The sequence below is a fragment of the Tetrao urogallus genome, assembly GCF_951394365.1.
Source record: "Tetrao urogallus genome assembly, chromosome: 8".
Lineage (NCBI taxonomy): Eukaryota > Metazoa > Chordata > Aves > Galliformes > Phasianidae > Tetrao > Tetrao urogallus.
The window spans coordinates 15,174,878-15,202,478 of NC_136821.1; the positions used below are offsets into that span (position 1 = coordinate 15,174,878).

Sequence of the window (27,601 nt, forward strand, 5' to 3'; positions counted from 1 at the left end):
ACCAGAAGTGGCACACTGCTGCCTCTGACCATGTCACCACAGCCCTGTCCCTCTGTTCCTCACCAGCACTAGCTATGTGTCTCCTCCAGCCATGAAGGAAAGGTGTTAATGTTCAGACGTGGTGTCATTTTTTAGCTGCACACAGTGTGTATTTAGTATGTTCCTTCACAGCTAGAACGTAGTAGGCCAGGATTGCTAGTGAAGCTGTACCAAGGGGAGTTACGCCTATAGGTCAGGGCAAAAAATATCTGGAAGGAAATCAAGGAGATCAGAAACAGGCGAGAAATGTCATTGTTCTCTGGAGAACAAAATCACCTGAAGGAAAGGTAACTCAGAAGAACCAGTATTTAAAATAAAAGCAATAAATAAAAAAGAGGAGGAAGAGGATGGCAATTGGAGAACTTTTCCAAAGAAATTTTATTCCAACTCTATCAAGCTACTTCAGAAAATGTGAGCACAGCAATAGCCTGCACCAAAGGTCATCTGCTCTCTTATTGTTTCTGTCACCAGTGAACTGTATTTCTGCCTACAAGGCTCTGTATCAGAGGGTCTTCAGGTCTTATTCTCTTCTTGCCCACTTATGTGGGTACTGCTGGTAAAGCAGTGAGACTCAGGTGATGGTATGTCCCTGGTGATCTTGTATTGCTGCTGTACTAAATAACTATTAAATAGTTTGGTGACTATTGCATCTTATTAGTCCTGCTTCTGGCTTCAGAGCTTGGCATTACAGTATACCAGCGAAAAAGCATGTGTCTTTCTCATCACCAAATGTTCCAATTACAGCTTCTTCAATGGATGCATGCAAATCCTTTTATCTGTATGTGATGACTGGTAGTTCATGGTTTGGCAGTAATACTATGCAGTGCTCCAAGGGTTTTCGTCTGACACCCTGCTGAGAATGGCTGCTCCTGGAGTGGAGCAGCAGCCCTGTGAAGGAGGTCCCTACCTGAGTAGCAGGATTTAAGCTGGACATTGACCACATTGTGGATTCATTGCTAGGAAATAGCACGATTGCTCTGTACGGCAGCTCTGAGAATAAACTGGATTTGAGCTGGCTGGCTGAACCAAAAATCAGAATGAATTTCCTTCTGACTTCACAAAAGAAAATGTTTGAAATTGGATAAATTGGTTTCAGGTATTTTATTTTAAACCTTACAAACTCTTTTCTTAAATTGAAGTATTTTCAAATGAAATATTTTCAAAATAAAGTATTGAGAAAATGTCACAATATTTTGGCTTGAAATCCTAGTGCTTCAGCTGTCAATCTCGATTTGATTTTACCACGTGATTTAAGCTGCTCTAAACAGCATTTTTTCAGCAGCAGCAGAATGACACACTTCAGTGTCTCTTGTCTTTATGTCCCCTCTTTGTTCAGGAGCTGCTTGAATCCATCCAAACCCCCTGCACTGGGGATCCTGGGGTGGAGTCGTGAAAGTGTCCTCTGAACTTCCTTTAGTCTCAGGCTTTTTTGTGTTTGTCTGTTTGTTTCTGGAGCTTCATTTCCTTGCTGTGTTTTGTTTTCTCCCCTCAGACCAACATTGGCTCCATCCTGGCATCAGTGAACCCCTACAGGCCCATCCCTGGTCTGTACAGTGTGGATGCTATAGAGCTGTACAGGCAGCACCGCCTGGGTGAGCTGCCTCCCCATATCTTCGCTACCGCTAATGAGTGCTACTGCTGTTTGTGGAAGCGTCACGACAGCCAGTGTGTTCTGATAAGGTCAGAAAGGGGAGAATTGGCTGCTCTCTGGCTGCATCACGTGCCGTGGGTGGGAGGGCTCTTACTTCAGTTTGTCCTGGAGCTGTGAGTGCAATGCATCTCTTCCTCCACAGTGGAGAAAGTGGAGCTGGAAAGACTGAGAGCACCAAGCTGCTGCTGAAATTCCTGTCAGCCATGAGCCAGACCTCCCTTGGGGCCCCAGCTTCTGAGAAGAGCACACATGTGGAGGAAGCCATCCTGGAGAGCAGGTGCTTTTCGCCTCCATACCTGCAGCTATCACTTTGCAGGCACTACCTACCTTCTGCACAGTGCTTGTGTTTGGGCTGATGGGCCTGAGCAGAGGGTTAATACTTCAGCAAGGCTGGTATTTCTTCACCCTTCAGTAGCTCCCCTGCCATGCCTACCCCCGAGCTGGCCCACAAGTCACGGCACAGCCCTGGTCTCACATCTCCTGTGGCACAGTGCCCTGTAGTCATGGATGGAGGGGACATGGGTAACATCCCTCCTTGCGGCAGGGCAGTGTGGGCAGCTGGAAACCTTTGGGGAAGAAAAAAAAAGCTCTCAAGTATGGCGCAGTCACGACTCAGGAGTTGTTGTGATTAGTTGTTGTTCTATAATCTGTTATAACGATTAACTTCTGAATAATCTCCTATCTGCGTCCGTCTCAAGAAGAACCACGCAGCAGACAGATGGAGACATTTAAAAAGCCTGTATTTCTCAGGGTAACAACTGCAGTCGTCTTTTTGTTCAAAGCTGTGTATATCTTAAAATCGAGCATGACGACATCCAGGCCGTGCTTGTGGGATCTCCAGGCTCCGTGCTTGTCAGGTTTTCAGGTTATTTTAAAATTGGCTGCATTGCAAAACAGAATATTTTAATCCTGGGTTCCGTGTGTCACTCTGAGTGGTATTCATTTTTTTCCCCAGTGCAAAAACCAAACTGCATGGTAACTCACCCCTTCCCATCTGCATGATCTTCCTGGAGACTGGAAGGGTGGCCAAGAGACACCCATCCAAAGTTGGATAGATTTTTTTTTTGGTACTTTTTTCTGAAGTGGATAATGTGACTCTCTTAGATTGAAATTCCCAAACATGTAATTTGTATGTATTCCCTCGGCTTGGAAATCATGTGACTTGTATCAACCTAATCAAGTTTTTAAGTACCAGGACCAGGACCCGACCAATCAGTGTAGAGCTGTTTATTTGAAGATGTTTGCCTGTAATTTTAAGAGATTACTGAAATTGGCTTCTCTTTTTTGAAAGGACGTAGAAACAAGAAAAAAAGAGATGGTTTGAAGCTAAAGCGTTTGCCCTAGATGGCATTCCTGACCATCGTTAACAAACTACAAGCCCAATCTGTGGGGTGCTTTTGTATGAAGCACACAATAGGATCTTGCCATTTCTGAAACCATACTGGTGGGGAATGCCCTTAGTGGAACGAACACCATCTGCTCACACTGATCAGGGTGTGATTTAATTAAGTCAATCCCAAAGGTTTTAAATTGTGTAGCACATGATGACAAATTGCTCTTGCCATCCTTCCTTGCCCTTGAGCTCTTCCTGCTTGTCCAGACTGGTGCTTTAACAAATGAATCTTGCACAGCAGTGTGCTGTATGAATGGCAGAAGACTGGACAAAGGCTTTGTTGTAATGGTATCACATCACCACTCCATCTTCATTGCCTTGTTTCTTGCAGCCCAATTCTGGAGGCCTTTGGAAACGCCAAGACAGTTTATAATAACAACTCTAGCCGCTTCGGCAAGTTCATCCAGCTGCACTTCTCTCAGCATGGGCACATCCAGGGCGGACGAGTCACTGACTGTATCCTTTTCTTTGGTGGACCAGTAATGGTTGGAGGGAGTGGAGAGGAGGAGGATCTCAGGGTGGGTCCAGAAATGGCTCATCACCATTTATTGATTATTTAGAAGGGTGAAACCAAAGCTCAGTAGCTCTTGTACAATATTTGGATGCAGAGAACAACAGGAATTCAGAGCACCAATTACAGCTCCTCCTTTCAGGGTGCCCATCTCCAGTGGACCTTGAAACCTTAATCAAAGACAAGAAAGTGTGGATGTAGTCCAATTATTTTGTGCCCTGACCACTTTCTTCCTTGTTTGCCCACGTAGCCCTATCCCAAAGGCTGTGACACATCTTTTGTCTACATGGGGCAGCTAAAACTGCATTTATTGATGTTGGTGTTCAAAGCTGCTGATCGCTGCAAACCACACCAATTTCCACTGGAACAGCAGCCAGATGAATTTACTACTGCTGTAAATAACAGGCTGGGATTGTTTAGTCTCTGCTCTTTGTGCTGTCAGTAGATGAAAGATAGCTGTCTCTTGCAGAAACCCAGCAATCTGATGCAAGACTTATGTGAAATGCAGTCTCTTGGATTGGAGTGGCCCCTCTAATCTCCCTAGGTAGCCATGGTATGGCTCATCCTTTTGTTAGGTTACCTCACCATTATGCAGATCCTGTATTCTATCGGACCCTGCCCTTTTATATGTCTCTTTGGCACATTATACCTCTGTGGAAAAAGGAATAGTGAGGAATAGCCATACATCATTTGAATGCTTTCTCCTTGATACATGGTTCAGATTTACTGGAAAAGGTAGGTGTCACCTCTACCATAGCCATGTTGAAGCAGAGTCAGTGCTGCTGCTGCCTCCACCCCTGGGAGCAGCACGCAGACACCAGTTCTTCAGATGTTACTACCACAACTGCACCAAGTGAGGAAGAGAGTGGTGGAGGAACAGGAGGTTCTGTATCTATTGAAGTCTGTTCTCATGCCTTTTATAAACACCAGAAAGTCCAGAGAGGCTCTAAGAAAGCAGGTTTAATGAGGGGAAAAGGAGAGAGCAAGTAATTCAGTTCCATAGAGAGGCTTTTGGTGGTACAACTCCAAATATCATCAGCTGTGCTCTGATTCAGTTTACTTTACTTTTACGTCAGACTCTGCAGGCTCACTGAAAAGCAGGGCCAGAACCTGCAAAGTTCCGTTTCCCCATGGGCATACTCGCAGTGAGTTACATGCTTAGCAGCACAGCCGCACAAGAGAAGATCCTGATGTACAGCTTGTTCAGGCAACATCACTGCTGAGCTGGAGGCAGCCTCTCTTGTGCATTGGCCCTAGTGATTTGCCTGTATCCCATGCTCCCTTTGCCTTTGCAACCACAAGTGCAGCCTCTTCCTTCTGGCTATGCCTGCATTCTTTGTTTCAGAACAGAGTGGTACACCAGAATCCTGGAGAGAGGAATTACCACATCTTCTATGCTCTGCTAGCTGGTGTGAGTGGGGAGCTGAAAGGTAACTACATTTTCTGGGATATTGCTTAGTCCCTTCTCAAGTCCAGCCTGTAAAGCCTTGGGAACAAAGGGAAACGGTGGGGATCATGTAGGTACTTTCAGAAAGCACAGAAAATATGTTCTGTTCTTAAGCAAATTGTTCTTCTCTGTCTCCCTTTCTAAGCTGGCATCCCAGGCTGCTTCCCTTCCCCTGTCTGTAGTGCATTCCTACCTCTTGATCATCCTTTTCTCTCTTCTCTGTAGATCTTTCAGTTCTCCTCTATTCTTTTCGAAAAGGGGGATCAAATCTGCAGATAGTATTCAAGATGTGGTTGTGCCAAATATACACGCACAGACCTAATTCAGTTTCTTATGTTTTGCCCTGTGTTCTTTCTGTGCAATTTTCAGTACTCAGTTTTTGATTGCTGCTCAGCACTGAGATGTGTTCAGAAATATTACTGTGGCTCTCTGAACCAAGTGGAAATACTTAATTTAGAGGTCATTGCTCATTGTGTATATAGTTAAGACTTTTTATGTATGCTTAACAAGATTGAATTTCATCTTTTTTTTCCTCTTTTTTCCAAGTCAGTTCAGTATGGTAAGGTGCTTCTGTGACTGCAGGCAGCCTGGAATCTGACCGTTTTAAATCATTTTGCATATCACTGCAAGCTTTGTTCCTGCACACCCCCTTGCCCAGTGCGATCAATGTCTAGGTGCACCCTTTGAGGCATATAGAATCTGTTTAGATGAACATACCCATTGTGGTGACCATACCCATTGTTTCAGGGGACCAAGACTGTAGAAGGAAAAGGCTGTTTGCTAAATAAACCTTTTTCTCTCTCTTCCCCTGCTTCCTTGCTGCTGCAGAAAGCCTCTCCCTTGCTGAGCCAGAGACTTATCGGTACTTGAGCCAGTCTGGCTGTGTGAATGATGAGAACTTGAATGATGGAGAAATGTTCACTAAGGTCATGGTGAGTCCTGTTCTAATCCTCCTGAGCTTCCTGGGCACAATCTCATAGGCTAAGTGTGCTGCAGGATCTGGACATGACAGGCAGAATTGATTTGGCCTACACTAAAATATGGTGTTCAGCAACCTCTGAACTGTTTTACCTGCTCATGGTAAAAACAAGGCTCAAAGAGTGTTTTTAGTGTACAGAAATGGAAGAGTCTGGGAAGCAGTCAAGGATGAATAATAATTTAGAACAATGGAGACTCTGGTGAATATGATCCTCACCCCTTTGCTCTATAGTGATTCTCAAGAGCTCTCTAGATGTCCTGATCCTGGAAACCTCACATTGACCATTTGAAAGAAAACACTTAGGCATTCTCCAGAGATGTTCTAGTCATATCACCCCTGCAAATGGCATATTCTGAAATGCCACACAGATTTCTGTCAACATCTGTAACTTTGCCAGAGGTCATGAGTTTATCAGGATGAATATGCAGTTCACGTTTTGTTTGACAAGTGGCATGTTATCAGCCCAAGGGCTCTAGTAGTGTAGGTGGAACCAGATAGACAAGGTGAGAGGAGGCAGCTTAGGATTTCAATAGCTCCTGCTTAGATGTGATTTAAAGGAAACAAATGTCTCCAATAAGCATAAGTTTTCAATGACAACATGGCGTTTATGCTTCAGCTGAGAAGAGAGCTCAGGGTGTAAGTGTGGTGGTTCCACTTTGGCTGTATATACAGCCAACGCTGGCTGTTTGGTTTTGTGTAGACTGCCATGAAGGTGGTGGACTTCAGCTCTGAAGAGATCCGAGACATCTTCAAACTTCTTTCTGGCACTCTTCACTTGGGAAATGTTGAGTTTATGACAGCTGGCGGGGCTCAGGTTACAACCAAAGCAGGTAAGTGGGACCCTTGAGACTTGGTCAGTTGTGCAAAACCCCATACGACCCCCAACAAAGTTCACTCTGCAGTTCTTTCTCCCTATCCTCGCCACTAGTGCCTTTGCCAGAGGATTCCTTGCAGTTTAGCCTTGCCTCCATTGCCACAGGAGGCATGGCTTCAAGCACAATATGGTTTAGTTGGACTTCAATACTCTCAAACCAAGCTCACAATCTCACAGTTTCTCTTTCGCTTTGAAAGAGCAAGAAGAAATAGGAGCAAGAAGGAGTTTTAGATTGTAGCAGAAATGCTAAACCATGGCCTGAACCAGTGATTCCCACCAGTACCTGGTGGGAGGGCAGGGCCAACCCAGGGGAGCTCAGGTGCATGCAGTGCATTGAGTGACCAGAAGGGGTGGTGCGAGGATCCATCTCTTCCCAGACTTCAATTAAAGGTTGGCAGTGGAGGCAAGGGTATCTCATTGGAGATCCCTGCCTATCTGAGGACTTTCTAGAGGTAAGCAGATTTTATTCCTTTGTTTCTGTGTCTGTGGTTGCTGCGTTTGGGCTCATTCTCATTTGCTGCATCCAAAGACTTTGCCACCCTGCTATTTTTGTGGTACTTTCCATCACATTACAACTTTATATAGATAAATCTATTTCAGATTTTCCTCTGAAGCACCTGCTACTTTGCACTCTGTTACAGATAGCCGGCCTGAGCTGGGCTGATAAAATGAGTCCCTAAACAAATAGAGGTAATGAATATATATCATGAATGCTTTATGTCTAAAATTAATTTAATTTCTTCTGGACACACAAGTTCAGCAATCTCATGCTGCACTATTGTGCCTTTATGAAAATGTACCTTCTATTCAGTGAATATTTTACTGGTGCTGAGTTTTACCCCATGTTCTGCTCTTCCTGTTGTTAGCAGAAGGGCTGACTTTAACCTGTCTCTTTCTGCAGCCCCTAATGGGTATTGACCCTGCCTTATAGTAGGTATGTGAGCACACAGCTTTAGGTATGCCAAGGAGCATTAAGTAAAGGGGCTCCTTCTTAAGTTGCTTGCCTTAGAGGAATCCCTGGGAATTCAATGCTGAGCTGCAGGATGTGGATTCCTTGCCCTGGTAGGGATCTGCGCAGGGAAAAAAAGTGTGTCTTATCTTTCTTCTTAGTGCTGAACATTGCCAGTGACCTCCTGGGCTTAGATGCCTTCCAGCTTTCCGAAGTCCTGACTCAGAGATCCATGATTCTGCGTGGGGAAGAGATCAGCTCCCCCCTCACTGTGGAGCAGGTACGTATCCTAATGTATTCTGCTGCTTCTGCTACTTCTGTGTTTCCAGGCCTTCTATCACCCACTCAGCTTTAGAGTTCCCTATTAAACCCACTCAGCTGTCAGCTATGTCCTTCAGTCTTTTGCCCTTAGCAGTAGATCAGGTCCTATTGTTGCCTCTTCTGCTCTTTAGGCTTTAGAGGCAGGAAATGCACAATACCAGTTTTAGATCACCTTCAGCCACCAGGAATTGGTTGTGTGGAGGGTGCATCAGATGGTTTGTGGTCATTGCGTGTATGCATGCTTTTGCCTTGCGGAACTCCCAGGCTATCTTGCATTTATTGGAAGGTAACAATTGACACTCACTTACCACAAACCATCCAGTGGGTGTTCGGCTGTTACTCCACAGAAGCTTGTTTGTGTATCCGCATGTGCAGAAGAGCTCACCAAACTTCTGTGTTCTTGTCTCCAAACCTGTACTGCCTGCTGGAGCCAGTCCTGCTCATCTCTTGTATTCCTCTGTGGCTCATTGCAGTGTTGTTCCTACCAGCTGTAACTTGCGGTGCCACTTGTCACTTGAGGGCACTCTTGGTGTTTTAGGTCCATACACAGATAACTGGAAAATCATCTTTTGTCATTAATAAAAGGCGTGGCACTGGGAAATGAGGGCTACTGCTACTAGGACAGAATAAGCATTGTGTTATAGCAAAATAAACATCTGTAATGGAAATCTTGGGCTAGCACAGGCAGCAAAGGGTTATTGATCTGCCCAGTGCACTGGAAGAGAAACTAGTGTTTCTGGGTTCCCTCTGACAGATGTCAGTCCAACCTTGCTTCTGTTTTCCTGCCAGAAGTGTGTTCAGAGCCTCTTTAAGTACACTTGCTCCAGCTGCACTGGAGACTGGAGCTGAAAAACAGCCCTCCGACAAGGCCAGCCTTTGGCATCCCAGCTCTTCACTTTACAAGCTTCAGTTTATGATAAGTTTTTCACTTTGTATTAATTTTTCTCTAAAGCAAACAATTTGATTCCTTCAATACTCACACGTAAGTAATTTTTTAAGCCTCCTTTTTTCCTGCCACAAGTGGATGCTATGGCTTAGGTGCCATTGCTAGGTGAGCCTGTTGCACTGACCAGGAGGCCTATGGGGTTGCACAGGCTCTTAGCCCCCATGTTCTATGCTCACCTCTTCCCACTTGCTACTGTGGGAATGTGACGATGCTGCTGCCAGGGATTTCTTCTTCTGTAATGGGCTTGCTGCCCATTTGAGCTTTGACATTTCAGTGGGTTGAATGGATGAATCCGCCTGAAGGCGGGCAGGGCTGGGAGGGTGAAAGGGGCCTTTGAGAATCTCATGCCATGTTGTGGGGGATGTGGTTTTGCTGTACAGCTGGATGGGGAGGTCTGGCTCCACTTGGATTCTGCAGGCAAAGGTGCCAGAGGGCTTGGGGTCCTTCCCTGTCTTGATGCACTAGAGAGATCACCTGCTGAGAGAAGAGATACCTGGAGAAGGTTTACATGCCTGCGCTTTAAAATATAGAGAGGGGAGGTTGCTGCGTGCCTGAGACGTTGGGTTGCTGGAGAGCAGATGCTACCCCAGAGAAAGACAGGAGGGAGTGTACCAGTGAGACTGGGAGGAAGGGAGGATCCAGCTGGTGGGCCTCGGGAGCAAGATGAGGGACTGGGTGGATTCAGGTTCATCCAGCCAGGATATTTACCTTGGGTCTTTCCTGGCTCCCTTCTTCTCTCTGTGATCACTTCCTTTTGATAACCCTACTTTTTGACCTCCTCTTCTTCCCAGAACCATAAGTCCTGGTTTCTTGATCTGAACAGCCTGTGTGTGGAAGCCCAGCATATGATCAGCCTCTTATGTTGTGGTTCTGTCTCATGTCTCTCTGTTAATTGAAGGATTTGGAGCATGCCACTTTTGTTTAGTCCAAAAGCTATCAAAAAGCGCAACCAGCCCATTCCAGTTCATTCTGTTTGAGAGTTCAGAAGTTCAGTTCTGGACATTCACCCCTACTCTTAGACACAATTATCCGTTCCCTGTCAGCATTCACAGTTTAAGCTCTTTTTTTTTTTCTTGGTTATGATCACTGCATGGGATGTAGGATTGGCTTCAGGAAGGTCTCTCCACTCACCTCCTTGTGGGCCATGCGTCCTGGCTGATGGTTGGCTTCCAGTGAGATGACGATGTTTTAGAGAGGCGCCTGATAACTTGGTGGCAGAATGCTCTATTAGATTCTGCCCTGCCAGGTTTGAAAAATTGAGCTGACACCATCTGACTGTTCTACAAGCGTACTGAACCAAGGAATCAGGATGTTCTGTGATTTTTTACTTATTTATTTTTTTTAAATGCTGTTTTGTATGTCACTGCAAATACTGGCTCAAGTGGTGCAAATGACTGCTATGGGCTCTTAGTTGTGAGCTATTTTGCCACCTACCCTACACCAGCACCTGTTCCAAAATATAGTAGTGATTGTATTTATTTATTTATTTATTTATTTGCTACTTCCTTCAGCCTCTCAAGCTCAGTTACCTAAAGATAAAACATGGTACATCTGTGCATGTCTGGCCTATTTGCAATCTTGAAAAAATACAACTTATATGTTGTACATATAAATATTGCATCATATATAATCAGTACAGAGGCCGAGGAATTGAAAGAGGAATGGAGGGACCTGAATTCCTGTAGAGATTCCTGGTGCCCCTCATGCCTTCTGTTCTCCCTGTAACTCGTTTTTTCCCCTTTGTGTTTACAGGCAGCAGACTCCCGGGACTCCCTCTCCATGGCGCTGTATTCCCAGTGCTTCTCATGGCTCATTAGCAAGATTAATACGAAGATCAAAGGCAGGGAAAACTTTAAGTCTGTGGGCATCCTGGATATTTTTGGCTTCGAGAACTTCCAGGTCAGGATTTTGTCTTTCACAGGGTATGTTGGTTTTGGAGAGGTCAGCTGATGCAGGGAAGATGTTTTGTAGGTTTGTATCCTGTGTAAGATAGCATAGGGCATTTGGAGACTTGTCTGCTGTCTCTTCCCTTTGGGAGTGGCAAAATCTGTTTAGCTTCCCATTTTTGGTACCTGTTTGTGCTGGCTGATGTTCAAGGTATGGTTTGTGACACAAACTCTAAGCAAATACAATTAATACTACTTCAGTGCTACTTTAGTATTACATGTATCTGCTCGCTTTGTACTTACATGCACAGTAAATGTCCAGGTTTTACATGTACTTTACCTGGTTACATACATTTTGCCTTTTGCTGAGAATCTAGTGTGTAATGCTCCTGTTTGCTATTATGAGGAATGTACGGTGAGCAACTATTTAGTGACTGCTCAGACATTTCAAAGAAGAGAAAGCCCAGTGGCCTAACCTTTACAGAACAATACAGAACTTCTTTTGTCTTGAGAAGAAATGTGATTGCCTCTAGCATCCTTTATTACCATTTAGGCCTATTGCGTTAACCAAGCATGAGCTACAAAAACTGTTCTCTTGATGGGCCTCCCCATACTGTCTTTCTCGTGTCCATCTTGACACCCTTGTCCCTGTGCTCTCTGTATTGCTCCAGGCCTGGCACCTTCCTGTAGGTTGCAGGAGATAGAACAAGGACAAGACTATTAAGTTTTAAAATCTTTGTTTCTTCCCACAGGTGAATCGTTTTGAGCAGTTTAACATTAACTATGCAAATGAGAAGCTCCAAGAATATTTCAACAAGCATATCTTCTCCTTGGAGCAGCTGGAGTACAACAGGTGACAAATAGAGGAGCAAGGCCTTTATTGCTTTTGTAGGTGATAGAAGGGAGGACTATATTCCTCCTTTGTGCTGTCCGAGCAGGGAAAGCAGCTGAGCCTTGGTGCAGCCCTGACTTTGGTGCATCTCTAAGCACCATCCGTGTGCTCTTTGCCAGCATAAGTGTCCAAGCAAAAGCTGCCTGTACTGTAGGATTTTGAGCCCTCCTGTTATCAAATGATGACTCTCATGAATCTGAGTCTAGCCCAGAAAGAACTTGGCTTAAGTAATGACTTTTTGCCAGGCTCTCAGTCTAGCCAGCAAACCCTCTCCAGCACCTGAAACACAGTCCAAATCAATTACAACATGATATGTGTCTCCTGAAAGTAGTGGCCCTTGACGTACTAGACTCTTCTATTAGACCTGTGAAAACTTCACCTTGATAATATGTCTGCACACATCTGTTTAACTGTTCTATGCCTCTCCATTTGAGTTCATTGCTTACAGTCAGGTTGGTTGTTTCTGTCACTTGCTGAAGATAGGATCAGAAGAGTAGCTGCACTAGGTTAGTCACAAAACCTGTCCTCTCTCCAGCATCAACTGAAAGTGAATGTCTAAAGGAGAGTGGAAGAACAAAGAAACTCATCAGATGTTTTTTCCAAGTGTTTTCCCATTTTTTCTTTCACTTTTTCCTTAAGGTGTACCATAGTTGGTTGTGGTTTCATGTACCTTGTGTCTGGCACACAGTGCTGCCCTATTCCATGAAATTCCACAGTCTTTCCAGAAAACCATGTCAACTTCCAGTGATCACATATGGTGTAACAGCAACTCCCAAACTCACCCACCTATTGCTTACCTATTGGTAGCTGGGTAGATATCTGACAGCTCTTTCTGAAGTTTCCAATGCTGTGAAAATATCTCTTTTCCTCAGCAGGGAGACTTTAATCAGACTGTTTCCTGAGGTTAAAGAGCACAGGGCCTTCTGCACAGTTGTTTTTCTTCTGTGAGCTTCATGTTGGATTGTACTTTGTAAAGTACCTGGGATGCTCTAGATTATCGCAGCTTCTAGAGGAGCCTGCTAGAGAACTGCTTCAGTTCTCGCTCTGAAACAGAAGCCTTTATGTTTGTGAATGAAGCAATTGAGTCGGGTCAGCGAGGGCAAATGAGAGCAGCGGTGTAAAAGGAGAAGCTGAATAGGCAATTCATGAAATTCTAAAGATTACAAAACTGCAAGGCTATTTATGTACTCACTTCTCAGGCCGACTCCACTCTTGCAGGAAGCTTGTGTTGGGAATGGTAGCATTGCAACAAAAGATTTTTTTTCTGATGATTACATAGGAGTTTAAATTCCATGACTGAACTTTGGGAAGAATGAGAGCGTTTTATTATTGACTATTCTTCAAGTTGTTGTAGGGTGATGTAAACTCAGTACCTGCTCTGCTTCTTTGCGTTTAGGAAGTAGCCCTATGTGTTTTGTCATTCAATCAGACAAGTGATCTGTGACACCTGAGACAACTTGACTCAATGGTGATTTGCACTGATTTCAGAAATCTCTACTTCCTTCAGCTCTGGAAGTACTTAATGCTCTCAAAAGAAATCCAAAAAGCCTTTTGGTAAAAAATATATAACCCTTCTGACACCCATTATTGCAAGCATTTAAAGCTGTGAGCTGGAATTTTTGTCATTAAAGCAATAAAATTATCTCTTCTATTTAGGGGATAGATAGTTTTTTCCATTCTTAATTCCACTTGGCCAACAGCCACAGGTTTCTGAATGCTGTGGACTAGAAAGTATGACACCTGGGCTGAGGGCCTGTAGGGAAAACCTTCACTGTCTTCTTAACATTAGCCTTTACCTGGAGGGACTCTGTATCAGAAAATCACCTGTTGCCTGTAGTCTTCCTTGCAAGTGTCTTTCTTGGGCACAGGACAGCTCAGCTCCTGCAAATCCTCCTCGGTCCAGGGAAAGCCATTCTCAGCCACTTCTCTCCTGCAGCTCAGGGCATTGGTTCTTCCTTTTCATTTATTTTTCTGCTTGTTCTTGACTATCAGGGAAGGGATAAACTGGGAAGCTATTGACTGGATGGATAATGCAGAATGCCTGGACCTTATTGAGAAGGTGAGCAACTGTCTGGGACAGATTCCAGGGATCATGGTTGTGTTTGTGGATTGTCTTGGGGCCATCCATGGGGGTTCTCGATTTTAAAAACAAGTAGCTGCTTAAATCCTCTTTCCTTTATGACTTACCAGGAGCATGAGCTGTTTTAGCCCTTGTCCCAGCTCAAGAAAGTGTATTCATGCTTTCAGCTTCAGATTTGCTGGATATAAGTTGTGAGTTATTGCTCACCACATTGTTCAAATCTCTGTTTCTTGGCTTGGCGCTACGTAGTTCAAGCTTTTGCTGTCTGTGAAAGCCTGTCTCTTGTTTGGCTGCAGAAACTGGGTCTGCTGGCTTTGGTGAATGAAGAGAGTCGATTCCCCAAAGGCACAGACAACACCCTTCTGGAAAAACTTCACAGCCAGCATATGGTAAGTAAGAAAATAACCCGACAGGCAAATGATCAGTATGTTAGCCCCATCAGCATTTCAAAGCTGAAAGTGAAGGTTTTGTTGATGTAAAATGTGCTTTGTGCAAGAAATTTGAAATGCCCTAGGCTCAAGTCTGCAAGTGTTTAATAAGGCTGCGCTGAACAACAGTAATAAGTGAAGGAACCTGCAGATGGTTTCTTGCACACAGAGAGGGAGCGTGCATGCGGGTGGAAGTCTGACTTTGTGGCATGGGATGGAAGTCGGGTTCTGCTGATCTGTGATGGGACATGGAGCAGCATTGTGGGCACAGGATGCGGCCGCGTGGCGTGGGTGGTTTTCTTCTGCCAACTGACTCACAGCAGCCTGCTCCAGAGCACGTCAAATCTATCTCCTGGGGCTGGGGATGGTTTTTGCTTCATGACTTCTAATGGAAACTCTCTTATTGTTCTTAATTAGTTACATTCTTTCCTCCTCTTTCTTGTGTTCTGGATACAGGAGTAGGAGGGCTCTTTCCTGCAGGTCAAAAAGTTATCCTGTGGACACAACATCCACAGTGAGATCACTGTAGCAATCCTGTACCCTGTCTCCAGTACAGCCAGCACTCTGTTTCATCATAGCAGACAAAGAGTCCTAATAGACTGAAAACAAAGCAAATCAAATGCTGTAGCAGGCACTTACAGAATAATTCACTACTTTAGCAATAGCCGTGTTGGCCAGTAGGTTACCTGCTCCCCTAATTAAGGGTTCATCCTAACCTGAAAACATACTACTTTATATCCTTTTTATATCCTTTATCAGACTTTTTTTTTTTTGCTGGCATAGATGCAGATATTCTTTTTTTCCCTCATGAAATATTCTGTTGGAAATATTTCCTTTCTTTTGGCTTAAATGGATGCCGCCAAGTCAATCCACTGCAGCTCTCCCTTATACACCTCAACCTTTAGTATAAGAATACCTGATTTAGCTTCGCGTTGGTATTTTGTATATTTTAATATATCAGTAGTTTTAATATATCGCTTATTTTGTATTTTCTTTGTGAACTGTCCCAACCTCTTCAGTTTGTCTCCAGATAGAGAAATTTCAAAGCTCCTCTTTCTTTCTGCTGTTTGTCTCTGAACTCCTCTAGGTGTTTTCCCTAATCTTTTCTGAGATAAATAATCAAACCAGAAAGCTGTTCCTTTGGTAAGAAGGTGCCTGTTTACTGTACAGCAGCATGAGACCGTCAGTATTATTTCGCATTCTTTTATGCCCCATGACATTTTGGTTGCTATTTTTTGGTGATTTCTGTACATTAAATAGCCTTCTCATTAAGCTGTTCATAGTGTCACCTCTATCTGCTTTGAGGAGATAGCAGTTAACGTGGAACCCCAGGGCCTATAGGAGAAAGAGAAGAACTCTGTGAGAAGGAGCATAGGGAGGAAAGAAGAGTGAAGTAGACACTAGTCTGAAGTTTGTATTTTTAGAAGGCTAAGTGTTCTTTGTACTGGTCAAGTGTCTGTGGTAGGCTGGAAGAGCATTAGAAGGCATCTACTCACTTACTGGGAAGACTGATGGACCTTGCAGGAGAAAAAGCCATCTTCTGTGTTTTCTGTAGATTGCAAAAGGGTTAAGAGCCTAAAAGCTGATTTAAGAGAATATGACCTTGTACAATCAATAGGTGTACAAAGGTTAGGCTTAATAATGTTATCATGATGGAAAGGCAATCAAAATAAATGGAAATGCTCACTGCTGTCATAGGCTCACAGTAAACTCCACAAGGAGTGATCTCCAGAAAGAGATCCTTCTTTAGTGGCAGTCAGCACTTAAATGGGGTCTAGGAGAGGTGGAGCCAGGCTCCACTCCTTCTGGTAGCACAGGTGAATTGCCTCCACCTGTGCTCCCACAGCTTGCCTCAGGTGGTCAATCAGAGGTTCAGGTCGTGATCGACAGTTCCCACACAGACCTCTGATCCTGGATTGAATAGCAATAGGGGAGCTGGGAGAAGGAAATTGGAGAGTTGTAGGCATAGATGAAACATACGAACCTAATAGCTGGGAGCTGGATAAGCATTTGGCAGTGAAAGCCACTTGGGGTTACTAATCAGACAGACCTTGTGGAAATAATCAGAGTTGTAGAGAGCAGGAGTATAGAAGTACCATGCACTTGCCTTTTTCTTACTCTACATAGCCAATGCTGGAGGCAAAATGCTCAGCTGAATGGTTCACTGATCTCAAGTAATGTGGCCGTTCTTGCGTATCTAGGGGTTATCATGTAAAATGGAGGAGGGGGGAAAAAAGGGATTAGAAGAGCTAATAAGTGAAAGGAAAATTAATGTGGAAAAAGAGGAGAGGTGCGAAGAAAGATGAAATATAGAGGAAAACAGGAGATTGATATGTACCTCTTTTGACAAAGAAAAATACATAGGAGTTCTGCAAAGCTGCCATCTTCCCTGCATCCTGATCCCATGTACTGCACCACGTGGTTTGTGTGGAGACGAGATTTCATGGGTGTCAGACATGCAAGAATTAACATTTCATCCATGGCATGCCTGCCCAACCTTGATTCTGCAAGCCCTTGCTCACATGAGGAATGCCTTGAAGGGCTGGATTTTTCCATCTTACGGGAATAACATATTTGCAATGTAGATGCAGATAACTGCTGCACATGTGATCAGGCTCTGCAACAACTAAGGTCCTTACCCATCTCAACATTGCCATAGTCACGGCCAAGCTCCTGACTGATCCTATTTATTCCTACAGTGACATTAAGATGCTTTTTCCCTTTCATTTCAGAGCAATCCTTACTATGTGAAGCCTCGAGTGACAGATCATCAGTTTGGCATAAGGCATTACGCTGGTGAGGTAGGTGTTCACTGTGTATCTGTGAGAATGCTTGCACCTGGGTGTGAGATCATGGAATATTTAGATTTCCAAAATGAGGAATCTCTCTGAGCTGTGGGTATGCCTCATACCAGAGCATAGGAGGTGCAATGGGCTTGAAATAGCATGTCATTTTCAATTGCTATACCCTCTAAGTCTGAGAGGAAGGGCTAAGATTCTCATAGACTCTCAGTTGCTGAGCAGTGGTAGCTGGGAGCACAGGGCACTACGCGGCACTGGTGATATTTCCTGACACAAATGGAGTAGTTCATACCTTGCAGAGGATTTCCCCACTTGTTGGCTGCAGGGCACATCTCTGCAGCTGCTACACTTAGCTCCTGGCTTTGAGGTTGGTTTTTCTTGTTTGTTTAAATCGGTGGCTAAAAGCCACTTTTCTGCTAGTAACTACTGAGCTCTGGAACTCCTTCTTTGATCTTAAGAATTGAGCTCCTGACGTGTGCCTGCAGCATTACTTTGTAGCTCTGCTGGAGGTCGTATATACTGGCATGCTAACGCAGAAGCGCTTAATGACTTGTACTGCCCTGTTCCAGCAGCTCTATCTTTGTTGCAGGTGCTTTATGATGTAAGAGGCTTTCTGGAGAAGAACAGAGACACCTTTCGAGATGACATCTTAAACATGCTGAAAGACAGCAGGTATGTTGTATAATCAAAGAATATTAGGCTGTTATAATCACAAAAAAGAAACAAGAGAGTTAGGCAAAGTAGACTATGATAACAAGAGAGAATAAATGGAAGGCTTACCCTTATGCTAGGCTCACCCGCAAAAACACCAGTAGAGGCAATGTCCAGAAGAGATCCTTCCCTACTGGTAGCCAGCTCTTAAATAGGTCTAGGAGGGGGGGGGGGAGCCAGGCTCCACCCCTTCCGGCAGCACAGATGAATTGCCTTCACCTGTGCTCTTCTGGCTGACTCATGGCTCGCCTCAGGTGATCAATCAGAGGTTCAGGCTGTGACTCAGTAGTTCCCATACATATGTATATCCCCCTTATGCTTGAGAGGAGCCCACATCTGTTGGACTGGACTAAGCCACGTTTACCTAATAACCAAAACAAGGAAAAGAATTTCTTGCCTTTGCATAGAGGCCACTTGGTTTCCACTCTGCTTGTTAGTCACGGGCTCTCATAAAATCATAGAATCACTCAGGTTGGAAAAGACCTTAAAGATCATTGAATCCAACTATGACCTAACCATACCACCCTCCAACCTAAGCTGTTGCTGTAAGACCAGGCACTGTCCCCAGTGTTATACCCCAGTGCTGCAATATGACCTTAGAGAAATGGGCTGTTTTAAAACCGTGAACAAGGTCTGCAAGGCAGAGATGGGACCTTGAAGATAGAGGTGTTAAGTAAGGTGGTACACCCCAGAAATGTTTGTGCTGCGGCTTGACCACATGCCCCTTACCAGAGTCCATATAATTGTTGCCTTTGGTCTCCAAACTGATGAGGCTATTTCAGGATTGTGTCTGCCCTGCTGCAGAGTTTGTGCTGTGAGCAGCCTTGACACAAACTGAGGGAGCTGAGAGAATGAGCTGCTCTTGATTGCCTTACTCAGACAGCAGCATCTGGGTAACATTTTATACAGGGCTTTAAGCCAGAATTGCGGTCACTATTGTCCAGCACTGCAGGAGGACTTGATATTTCAGCAAGCCAGGAAGGGAAATTTTGCTAGAAATAGTCATAGCAATCACAGTGCTTGTGCCATTTCGTAAGAACTCATCTAAGCAGAGGTAAAATGGTGTAGAAGAACTCACAGAGATGACTTACACTGTGAGTAGCCCTAGAATCTCTCTGGTTCCAAAAGAGCTGTACTTGCAACAACATAAGCATGTCTTGGGCACCACAGGTACAACCACAAGAGCTGTTCTGAAAGGGGAACAGCACAGTGTAGCTGGAATACCTTGCAGGATGCTTCCCAATGGGATGGGGCAGTACCCAAGAATGAGAACCATACACTCACAGATGCGGGTGCCTTGTGTCATCTTTAATTCTTTTCTTCGCCGTTAGGCTGGACTTCATCTATGACCTTTTTGAAAGAGTCTGCAGCCGTTGCAATGAAGAGACGCTAAAGATGGGCACCCAGAGGCGCAGACCGACTGTCAGTTCCCAGTTCAGGGTAGGATGTTTTCCAAAAGAGCAGAAGGCTGCTGGGGAGGAGCAGATGGGTAAAGCGAGGCCTGCAGCCAAGAAGAGTCATTCATCCTCCTTTTGTGTCCAGCACTGGAAATGTGCAGGAATGTGGTAGAGCTAAAAAAAGACAGTGCCACTGCCCCAAGGATTTCTCTGCATAGTGTAAAATGTGAGATGTTAAGACTGAGTGAAGTGGCAGAGGAAAAGAATATCAATTATTTTTTTTTTTTATCTGAAGCTCTTAAGATTCTTCCATCTCTCATGTTGGTTTGGTGCTTCAGTTAAGCATATGTGTCCTGTTAAGGCTGCATCTTTCACAGGCATAATGTCAATCCCCATAAGACCTTGTTAGGCAGACCTTGCGGGTATGAATCTACCCACCAAGACTGTCTGCACACTCTTGTTAATTTCGTGGTTTTAATTTCCTTTATTTAAAGTTTGAAAGATGTGTAAAAATAATTTGAGTTGGCTATAAAGCTCTGAGAGCAGGGATGGCCATGTATGCAGTGTTATGGCAAGCTGTGGGTATTCTTTTGGGTGGGAAGGGACAGCCTGGGTTATTGAGGGCAGGCTCAGTAACATTACTGATGGCATGGTAGAACAGCTTTACTCTTTTCCTTATATCATGTTCATCAAGTAAAAGTTTTTGGTAGGCAGAGTCAATGGAAAATACCAGGAGTGGGGAGCTGCATGAAAAGTGTATCAAATGTACTCCTTTCTTTCCTGTCACCCATCCCCTGGGTTTTGTCTTGCTGCTTTTTAGGATTCTCTCCATTCCCTGATGGCAACACTTAGCACTTCCAACCCATTCTTCATCCGCTGCATCAAACCAAACACAGAAAAGGCAAGTCTTTCATCCAGCAGAATGCATGAGTGTGGTGAAGGCATCCGTGAGCACTTGCAGCAATGCTTGCCCAGACCAAACAGGGCATAAAAGCAGTCCCCCTTTCTAGCTGTTCTATGGTTGAGAAAAAAATATACCTTCCAACTGATCAGATTAAAAAACCTGCATGCTGAATAAGGTGCAGCTTTTCACCACCTCCTCCTGTGCTTGCAAATCCTGGAAGATAAACTGGGCTTGTGCGAAGCCCATTGCTGTGGTAGAAGAAGCAGTGACTCCTGTTTGTGGTGCCTACAGAATGTTTGTTCTGGAATGCACAGCTTGTGTGGTGGGAAGCACCTCCTGCAGCTCCCTGACTCCGAGGCAGAGGAGGTGGATGCTTCGTGAGCAAGTCACTGTGCTCAGAGACAGGCTGGCTCCCATTGTGCTGCGAACCGTGGCAGGAGGTTCTGCAGCTAAATAGGTTGGGTGGGGAGCCCCAAGCTGATAATTTTCTTTGTGTGTTTTGAAACCGTGTGTGATACCACAAAGAAAAGCCTGCTGAGAGCTGCGTGCCAGGAAGAAATCTGCAGTTTGTCTTTGGCTTTGGCATTAAAAGGCTGATGGGATCTTCTGCATGGCTGCAAAGGCATCTGAGTCAGAGTTAACGCATTTTGTGTGTATCAATATATTATATCATTGCTGTGCTGCCACAAGCTGACAGTGACTGCACTCTGCAGACCTTTTTTGCAGGATCTGCCCAATTCCCTTTTGTCATCTCCTTTCCTGCACCATGCAGTGCTGGGAGGTTGCTTTCCCACTAAGCCAAAGCTCACCCTTTTCCTTTGGTGCGTCCAAATAAGCAGAGTTAACCATCTAGAAATGGATATACAGGCTGTGGCTACCTGTGCTTAGAGGAACCATCCAGGTCAGCAAAGAAGTAATGCCATGGTAACACTTTGTCTCTCTTCTGTTGTGTTTTTCAATCTGGATCACAATGCAGGCACCGAACCTCTTCAATCCAGATGTGGTTCTCAATCAGCTCCGGTACTCAGGGATGCTGGAGACAGTGAAAGTCAGGCGAGCAGGTTTCCCTATCCGGTGCCTTTTCCAGGACTTTCTCAGCAGGTAATTGCTGGCATTGTATCACAAGCTGTAACAGCGCCAAGATACACGACTTCAGAAGTTTGTTCCCTTTGCCATTACTGATATGGATCATTTGTGTGATTTTTTTCTAACCAGGCCATTAGTGCCATATCCTAGATCCACTTGAGTATACTTATGGAGACTGCTAGTCTTCAGGATAAAAGTAAGAATGTTCAGGTTGTGTGTAACTTTGCCATAGGTTTGATGCTGTGATTCTGTGAGAACCAGCTGTTCACAGTATATAAAGAGGCTATCAGGCTTAAGAGCTTTAATATGGCAGGCTGAAGCAAATGTTAATGGCGGTATCATTGATGGTTAATACTGAAGAGAGTAATTTTTACTTTTGATTATCTGCACTTAGGATTTCTTGACGTTTGGGAGAAACTATTGAGCATTGCTTCCTTTGTGTTTTGGAACATTATATGTGACCCTTACACTGAACAAAATAACTTCTGCACAATGAAGGCATATGCTTCAGAAATATAGTTGTTCTTTATTGAAAAATGCAGTTGCGTTGGTCTTTTATTACTGGGATTGCAGCAGTAACTGCCAGCATGGTAGGAACAGAAAAATAGAAGGAGAAATGGAGTTTTCCAGATTGGAAGGGAGATTTCCAAATGAAGAAAGGAGGTTCTAACTGGGATTTGTCTCCCACAGGGAGAAGGACTGATGGGTAAAGGATCATAGGAATCATGTTAATAGATGGGGTGGAGGTGTGAGGGCTAGTGTCATGCATAGTCTCATGAGATTTTGTTTGGTTCCTAGGTACAAGATGCTTGTGAAGGTACCAAGTTCCTCAGACAACAACAAGGCTGTGTGTGCACACTTTCTTCAGGCCTATGACAGCAGCAAGAAGGAATGGCAGTTGGGTAAAACCAAGGTACTTCAGTGTGGGCAGGGCATGGCTTTGTTCAAGCTACAGGGGGATGTAATTGCATCCACTGAATTCTTTTTTTTTCCTAGGAAAAGGCATTCAAATGCTTGTTCTCACTTGCTTAACTCAGGTTTTCCTCTCTTCTGGTGAATGTTAACACTTCTGCCATAACCTTCATGGTGATGGTGTTTTTTTGCTCCAGACAACCACCTGGAAATGTGCCATTATCTTTCATGTAACGGGGAGGGACCTGTGGGATTCATTCTGAGTCTTTTTTCAAGTTTTGAGACAGCTTCATAAGAAGGTGTGAGCCTTGTGAGGTACATTGCTGGGAGCAGGGAACTGCCTCTGACACAAATTTACACATGCTCCAATAAATAATTTGAAGAATATGTCAAGATAGATGGTATCCAGTGCAGAGAACATTATAAGCAATGGGTGTACAGTCCATATCCAGAGCAGATGATGGTCCACTTTCCAAGGCCTTCCTTTGTATGACTGCAATAATGTTCTAGAAAGAAGCTTTTCTCATTTTGGTGTATTCTCAGCCTGTGATTCAAGCGATTTCTATGTTTGATTTGGGAATCTGTTTTCTCCTCACTGGTCTCTGCAAACCAGGAACCATTTCAATCATTCTTGTCCCTAGATAACCCGTGCTGCTTGGGTAGCTGCCATTCTCCCAGGACTTGAGTGTTAAAGCCTTTGTGGCATGTGTGTGTACTGCAGAACTGCTTTGCTCAAGGAAAGGAGTTGCTAGAGCTGGTAAACAGGGAGCTTGAACTTTCTTCCTATTATGACAAGGGATAGAATATGTCTCGATGAAGAAAAGAGCCATGATTTTTCTTTTTTCTAGAGGCTTTCGAGTAAGGGTGAAGTGAAGCTACCAGCTAAGGGCATACGGTGGAGGTTATCATCTTGGAGAGAAAGTCCCCTGTGTGCCCTTGGCGCCTCTTTGGCTGCTTCAAGTGCAGCTCTTGTACCCAGGTGAGATCCACCCTTGGGGTACAAAGTTGGGAACAGTGCTGCAAAAAGGTGTGACAGGCCAGTGGGAGCATAACCTAGGAAGGAGTAGGAGGGGTGGGTGAAGAGCAAAGCTTGTAGAAGGGAGAATACTTCCTGCAGAATGAATGGAAGGATAATTATATCCCTTGCAATTGTTCGGAGGAGGAAGGAAAGAACTCTGTGAATTAGTGCAGGGGATTGTGAAGCTTGGGAAAGGAAGTGGGGGAGGAAGGGCAGGATGATCTTTGTGTTTTTTCATTAAGAATAGAGCAGCTGCTGTGCTGGCAATTGTCAAATTAATGTTTATGAAAGCTATTAGTGCAGGTTCAATCCGGTGGCATGGCAGAGGTGAGGGCTTGGATGCAGACATGATGTGATGGAGCATCAGCCTTGTGCTGATGTGCCCTCATCTCCACTGGGGATGTGTTGGTCCCTTTCCTCTGTGCTCAGGAGCACTGTGCTGGTAAACTTGGCCAGTGTGCAATGTGAGCAGATAGAAGTAGCCTGTAGCTTTTTCTTACTGTTCATTCCTCAGATGAAAGTGATCTCATGTTTTCAGAAAGCAACTGTGAATTATGACAAAGAAGCAGTCACCTTACAGCTATTCCCATAAAACATCCAAAACATTTCTGGATTCAAATTCACTCCCATTATCTGCAGGAGGCTGAGAAAACACTCTCAACATGCCATTAGCTTATAGACAGACACTATTTATGCCACATGTTGTTCGAGATGAATCCTTCTATCTATGAGTATATAAAGAAAACTCTGCAGGGTTAGGGTAGGGTCTTGAACTCTGCGTGCTTCAAAGTTGTTTTTTCCCCCTCCTTACTGGCTTGAAGTCTGTTTACTTGCAAGATGCTGCCAGACTTGAGTATTTTTGCAATTTGATGAAGATAATGAACTGAGACAATGTTTTGCTGGCTGCCTTCTTGAAATGGGTGACTGCTGCTCTGTTCTGGAATGTAATTGAAAGAGCAATCTCTGCCTCAAAGAAGTCTTTAAAAGATCATTGAGTTGACAGAGGGAGTGGGTGTACAACTTGCAGGGAAGGGTGCCAGCTTCATGGTTGGCAGTACCCTGACAATGAACCTTCTTTTAAGGCTACCCACGGTTACTTAGTTGTTACCAAACAGCTCATTTCTTTGGGCCATCTTAACTGAAGTGGTTCTCTGGGGTAAGAGCTAAGTGCAGGGTGATAACTCAGGGAGAGATTTCAGTACACAGTGGGCATGGTTGAGGGGGAGAAAGATCCTAAATGGGCGATGGGGCTAAAAGCAAGGATGGAGAAGGCATTTTAGTTCACGAGGTAGTGTCCTTGTGCAGTGGTGTGTTCCAGCTCCCAGCCCGTACTCATGGCTGTGCTATGCTAAGTGGGGCAGCACTGCCCTCCTGCAGTCTGCCCTGCTGCCAGCCCTGGCAGGAACTGAGCCCGTGTCACTGCAGCCATATGGTGGTGGTGCTGTGCCCGCAGCCTGTGAGGACCAGCCATAGCCAACTTTGATCTAGGCTGACCCTGCTGACAGCTCCATACAGGCTGCAGACCTCAACAGGCAAAGCATGTATTCTGGCAACTTGCACTGACCTCCCTGCAAGTCAGCTGATTTAAAGTAGCTCAGGTACTTCAAGCAAGCCCTTAACTTGCTTTGTCTCTAAGATAGCACTCCATCCCTCGTGCAAGCATTTAGCTCTAAGCAGAGGCTCAAAACAGAGGTGGTGGAAGACGGCAGAGAGAAACCAGTGGAAAACCAAGCGCAGCCGCTGACAGTTGGAGAGCTCTCCCGCGGAGCTCAGGTCAATGCACGATGCTGCGCAGGACTTCAGCCAGGAGCCTCTCCCGGCTGCTGCTGGGGCTTAGCGGAGGGAATGCGGTACGCTCCGCTTCACTACTCTAAGGGCTCTTCGGCTCTCCTGATGCTGCTAGGACCGCTGCCGGGTCCCCGGAGCTTGGAAATCGCAGCCTTTCTCGAAACGCGGCGGAGCTCCTTCGCAAAGCGCTCCCCCGTGGCAGCGGGTTGCTGCGAGGCGGCGCGCGGGGACGGCTGTCGGCCGGGAAAGGGTTAAGGCCGGGCGCAGGCACGGGCTCTCCTCCTCCCTCCTCTCCCTCCTTCCTCCGCTCCCTTTCAAGTCTTGACCGCAGAGGGAGGGAGGCGGGGGCTGGCTGCGGGGCCGAGCTCCGACGCCGCCAAACTTTGCGCGGTGCCGTGAGCGAGGGCGGCCGGGCCGGGGCGGCGGCGGCGGCGGCTGCGGGCAGCCCCAGGCGCTGCGCTCCCGCAGCCGGGACCTCCCGGCTCCCCCGGGACTGACTTCTTTCCTCTCTTTGTGTTTCCCGAAACTCCTCCCCGCGGCGTCAGGTTTTCCTGAAGGAAGCTCTCGAGCAGAAGCTGGAGAAGGATCGGGAAGAGGAGTTGAGGAAAGCTGCTGTAGTCATCCGGGCCCACGTCTTGGGCTACATGGCAAGGTCAGTGCCGCGGGCTACACCGCAGTCCCTCTGCTAGTGAGCCCAAAGTCCGCAGCCCTTCTCCCCTCACCGGCCCGGGGACATCTCCTGCTTCTTCTTCTTGAATCCTCGCGCCCTCCCTGCACGCCGCTCCTGCAGGATCCCGGTGCCGCCGCTTGTCCCAATGCCACATTTCCCAGCCTTCGGGCTCTGCTGCCCCACCTGCACGTGGGTCCCCCTCATTTTCCTTATGCTGTCAGCGCTGGTTCCTGCTCTGCCTGCAAACTTCAACCCCACTCGCAGCTCTCCCTTCGCTCACAGTCTTTCCCTGCCTGCTCGCCTCGTGATCTTCCTCTCCTTTTAGTGAACTCTTCAGCGTTGGGCTTTGGCCAGCTTTGCACCAGCGATCTCCTCTTGCCGCTCCCTTCTGCACCTGACCGGGGAGGGCTGGGTGAACCAACTGTGGTGGACAGCCCCTCCTCTGCCCCCGAAGCCGGCCAGCAGCTGACTCCCCAAAGGCTGTGGCATGCACGCTTAATCCCAGCAAGATGCACTAGCAAGTCTCTGCCCCTACACCTGTCAGTCAGGGCTGAGGAGAGGTGGCATCCTGGGCTGTGCAGTTCTTGAAGAAGCACTTCCATAGAGCCCCCTCTATGTGGCTCGTTCTGCACTGGGAAATGTGTATGAAGACTTGTGCCCTGCCTTGCCAATATTGGGGCTTCTATTCATTTATTTATTTCCCCTTAGAACTAGCTCATTTGTCTTTCTGTTGTTTGTATTTGAGATTGTAAGTTTTCTGTGTCAGGGCCTCTGCTCTGTTTTACTTTGTGCCTAGCATTTGGACAGGGTGACTGGGATTAGCACAGAAATTGATTTTTCTGGGAAGCATCGCTGCAGGCACACAGGATTATTGCTTTGCTGAGTTCTGTGGCAGGTGGCTGCTCCCCAGCAGGGCTGTGACAGGCAGCAGTGCTCTTCTTGGCTGCGGATCCTGTGGTCTTGCAACCCGCGCAGAGCTGGATTCATGTCCCACATGTTGCTCCTCCACATCTCTAGAGCAAGCTGTGTTCCCCAGTGTGGGCTGCAGGTTGAATTTCTGTGGGTTGGCAAGGGGATGAGGGAAAGGCAGGACAAGGGAAATGAAACTGATGGTTTGCGTGCAGCAGCTCAGGCTGAAGGGTGTCTGCTGTGGTCATGAGGGATGAGAGGGCACTTCAGCATGGCAGATAAGCAGGCAGAGCTGCCTGGAGCTGGGCAGGGTTTGGCACACTGGGGAGAGCTTTTGGCAGATGTGTTTTGTAGAAGTCAGAGTGCCCTTTCTGATGCTGCCTTGGCAGAGGGTGCTGGTGCAGCTGTTTGCACCCCATGTGTGGGGCACAGAGAGGACAAAGGGACTGGAGCTGAAGGGCTGCAGCCCAGGAGCAATCCATCTGCAACTTCCCAACTCTCATTCCCTCTTCCCTTTCCTCTGCTGTTCTCTGTGCTTCCTCCCTTTGACTTGATATTTGTGGAAAACATGTGACCTCTGGGCACTGCTTCCATTAGCATCCCTCCCTTGATTTTCTTGATATATCTGATGTGCAGGGAGGTGGCAAGCTGACAACATGGGTCTCTGTTGCCATTTGAAGAAAGTTTGATTGCCAGGAAGGGGATTCTGAGGTGTGCCTTCCCCTCAGGGGGTTGCAGAAGGTCTGTGAGAAGGATATGTAAGAATACTGTGCTATTTCTAGTATGCTTTCGAGGACTGCTAAGACGATACAGGATTACTGTGTCATGCTGACCAGAGCTTCCATGCAACATGTTTTCCCTCTGGGAGTTCCAGTTTGGAATTAAGGGGATTATGATTTAAATATTACCAATGATCATTTCCCTCAGCAAGGTATGAATATCTTCAGTTGCTTTAAAAAACCATGGCGGCTTATTTCTAGCCTGAATAGACTTTGGTTTCAGGTCAGTT

General features: G+C 45.8%; 1 protein-coding gene across 1 annotated transcript in view; it reads left to right on the top strand.

The window, feature by feature from the left end:
• The window catches only part of LOC306949369 (unconventional myosin-X-like), a gene marked incomplete at both ends in the record, with an annotated part of 57,097 nt that overhangs the window by 3,503 nt on the left and 25,993 nt on the right, over positions 1–27,601 (top strand). The window contains 19 exons of the mRNA XM_079539233.1: positions 1,532–1,719; positions 1,833–1,967; positions 3,415–3,539; positions 4,316–4,329; positions 4,940–5,024; positions 5,870–5,973; positions 6,721–6,850; positions 8,005–8,123; positions 10,863–11,009; positions 11,749–11,849; positions 13,881–13,947; positions 14,265–14,357; positions 17,129–17,197; positions 17,787–17,869; positions 19,240–19,348; positions 20,126–20,206; positions 21,186–21,310; positions 22,094–22,208; positions 25,559–25,665. Of these exons, the coding sequence (XP_079395359.1) occupies positions 1,532–1,719; positions 1,833–1,967; positions 3,415–3,539; positions 4,316–4,329; positions 4,940–5,024; positions 5,870–5,973; positions 6,721–6,850; positions 8,005–8,123; positions 10,863–11,009; positions 11,749–11,849; positions 13,881–13,947; positions 14,265–14,357; positions 17,129–17,197; positions 17,787–17,869; positions 19,240–19,348; positions 20,126–20,206; positions 21,186–21,310; positions 22,094–22,208; positions 25,559–25,665 (1,997 nt within the window). The remainder of the gene's footprint in view (positions 1–1,531; positions 1,720–1,832; positions 1,968–3,414; positions 3,540–4,315; positions 4,330–4,939; positions 5,025–5,869; positions 5,974–6,720; positions 6,851–8,004; positions 8,124–10,862; positions 11,010–11,748; positions 11,850–13,880; positions 13,948–14,264; positions 14,358–17,128; positions 17,198–17,786; positions 17,870–19,239; positions 19,349–20,125; positions 20,207–21,185; positions 21,311–22,093; positions 22,209–25,558; positions 25,666–27,601) is intronic.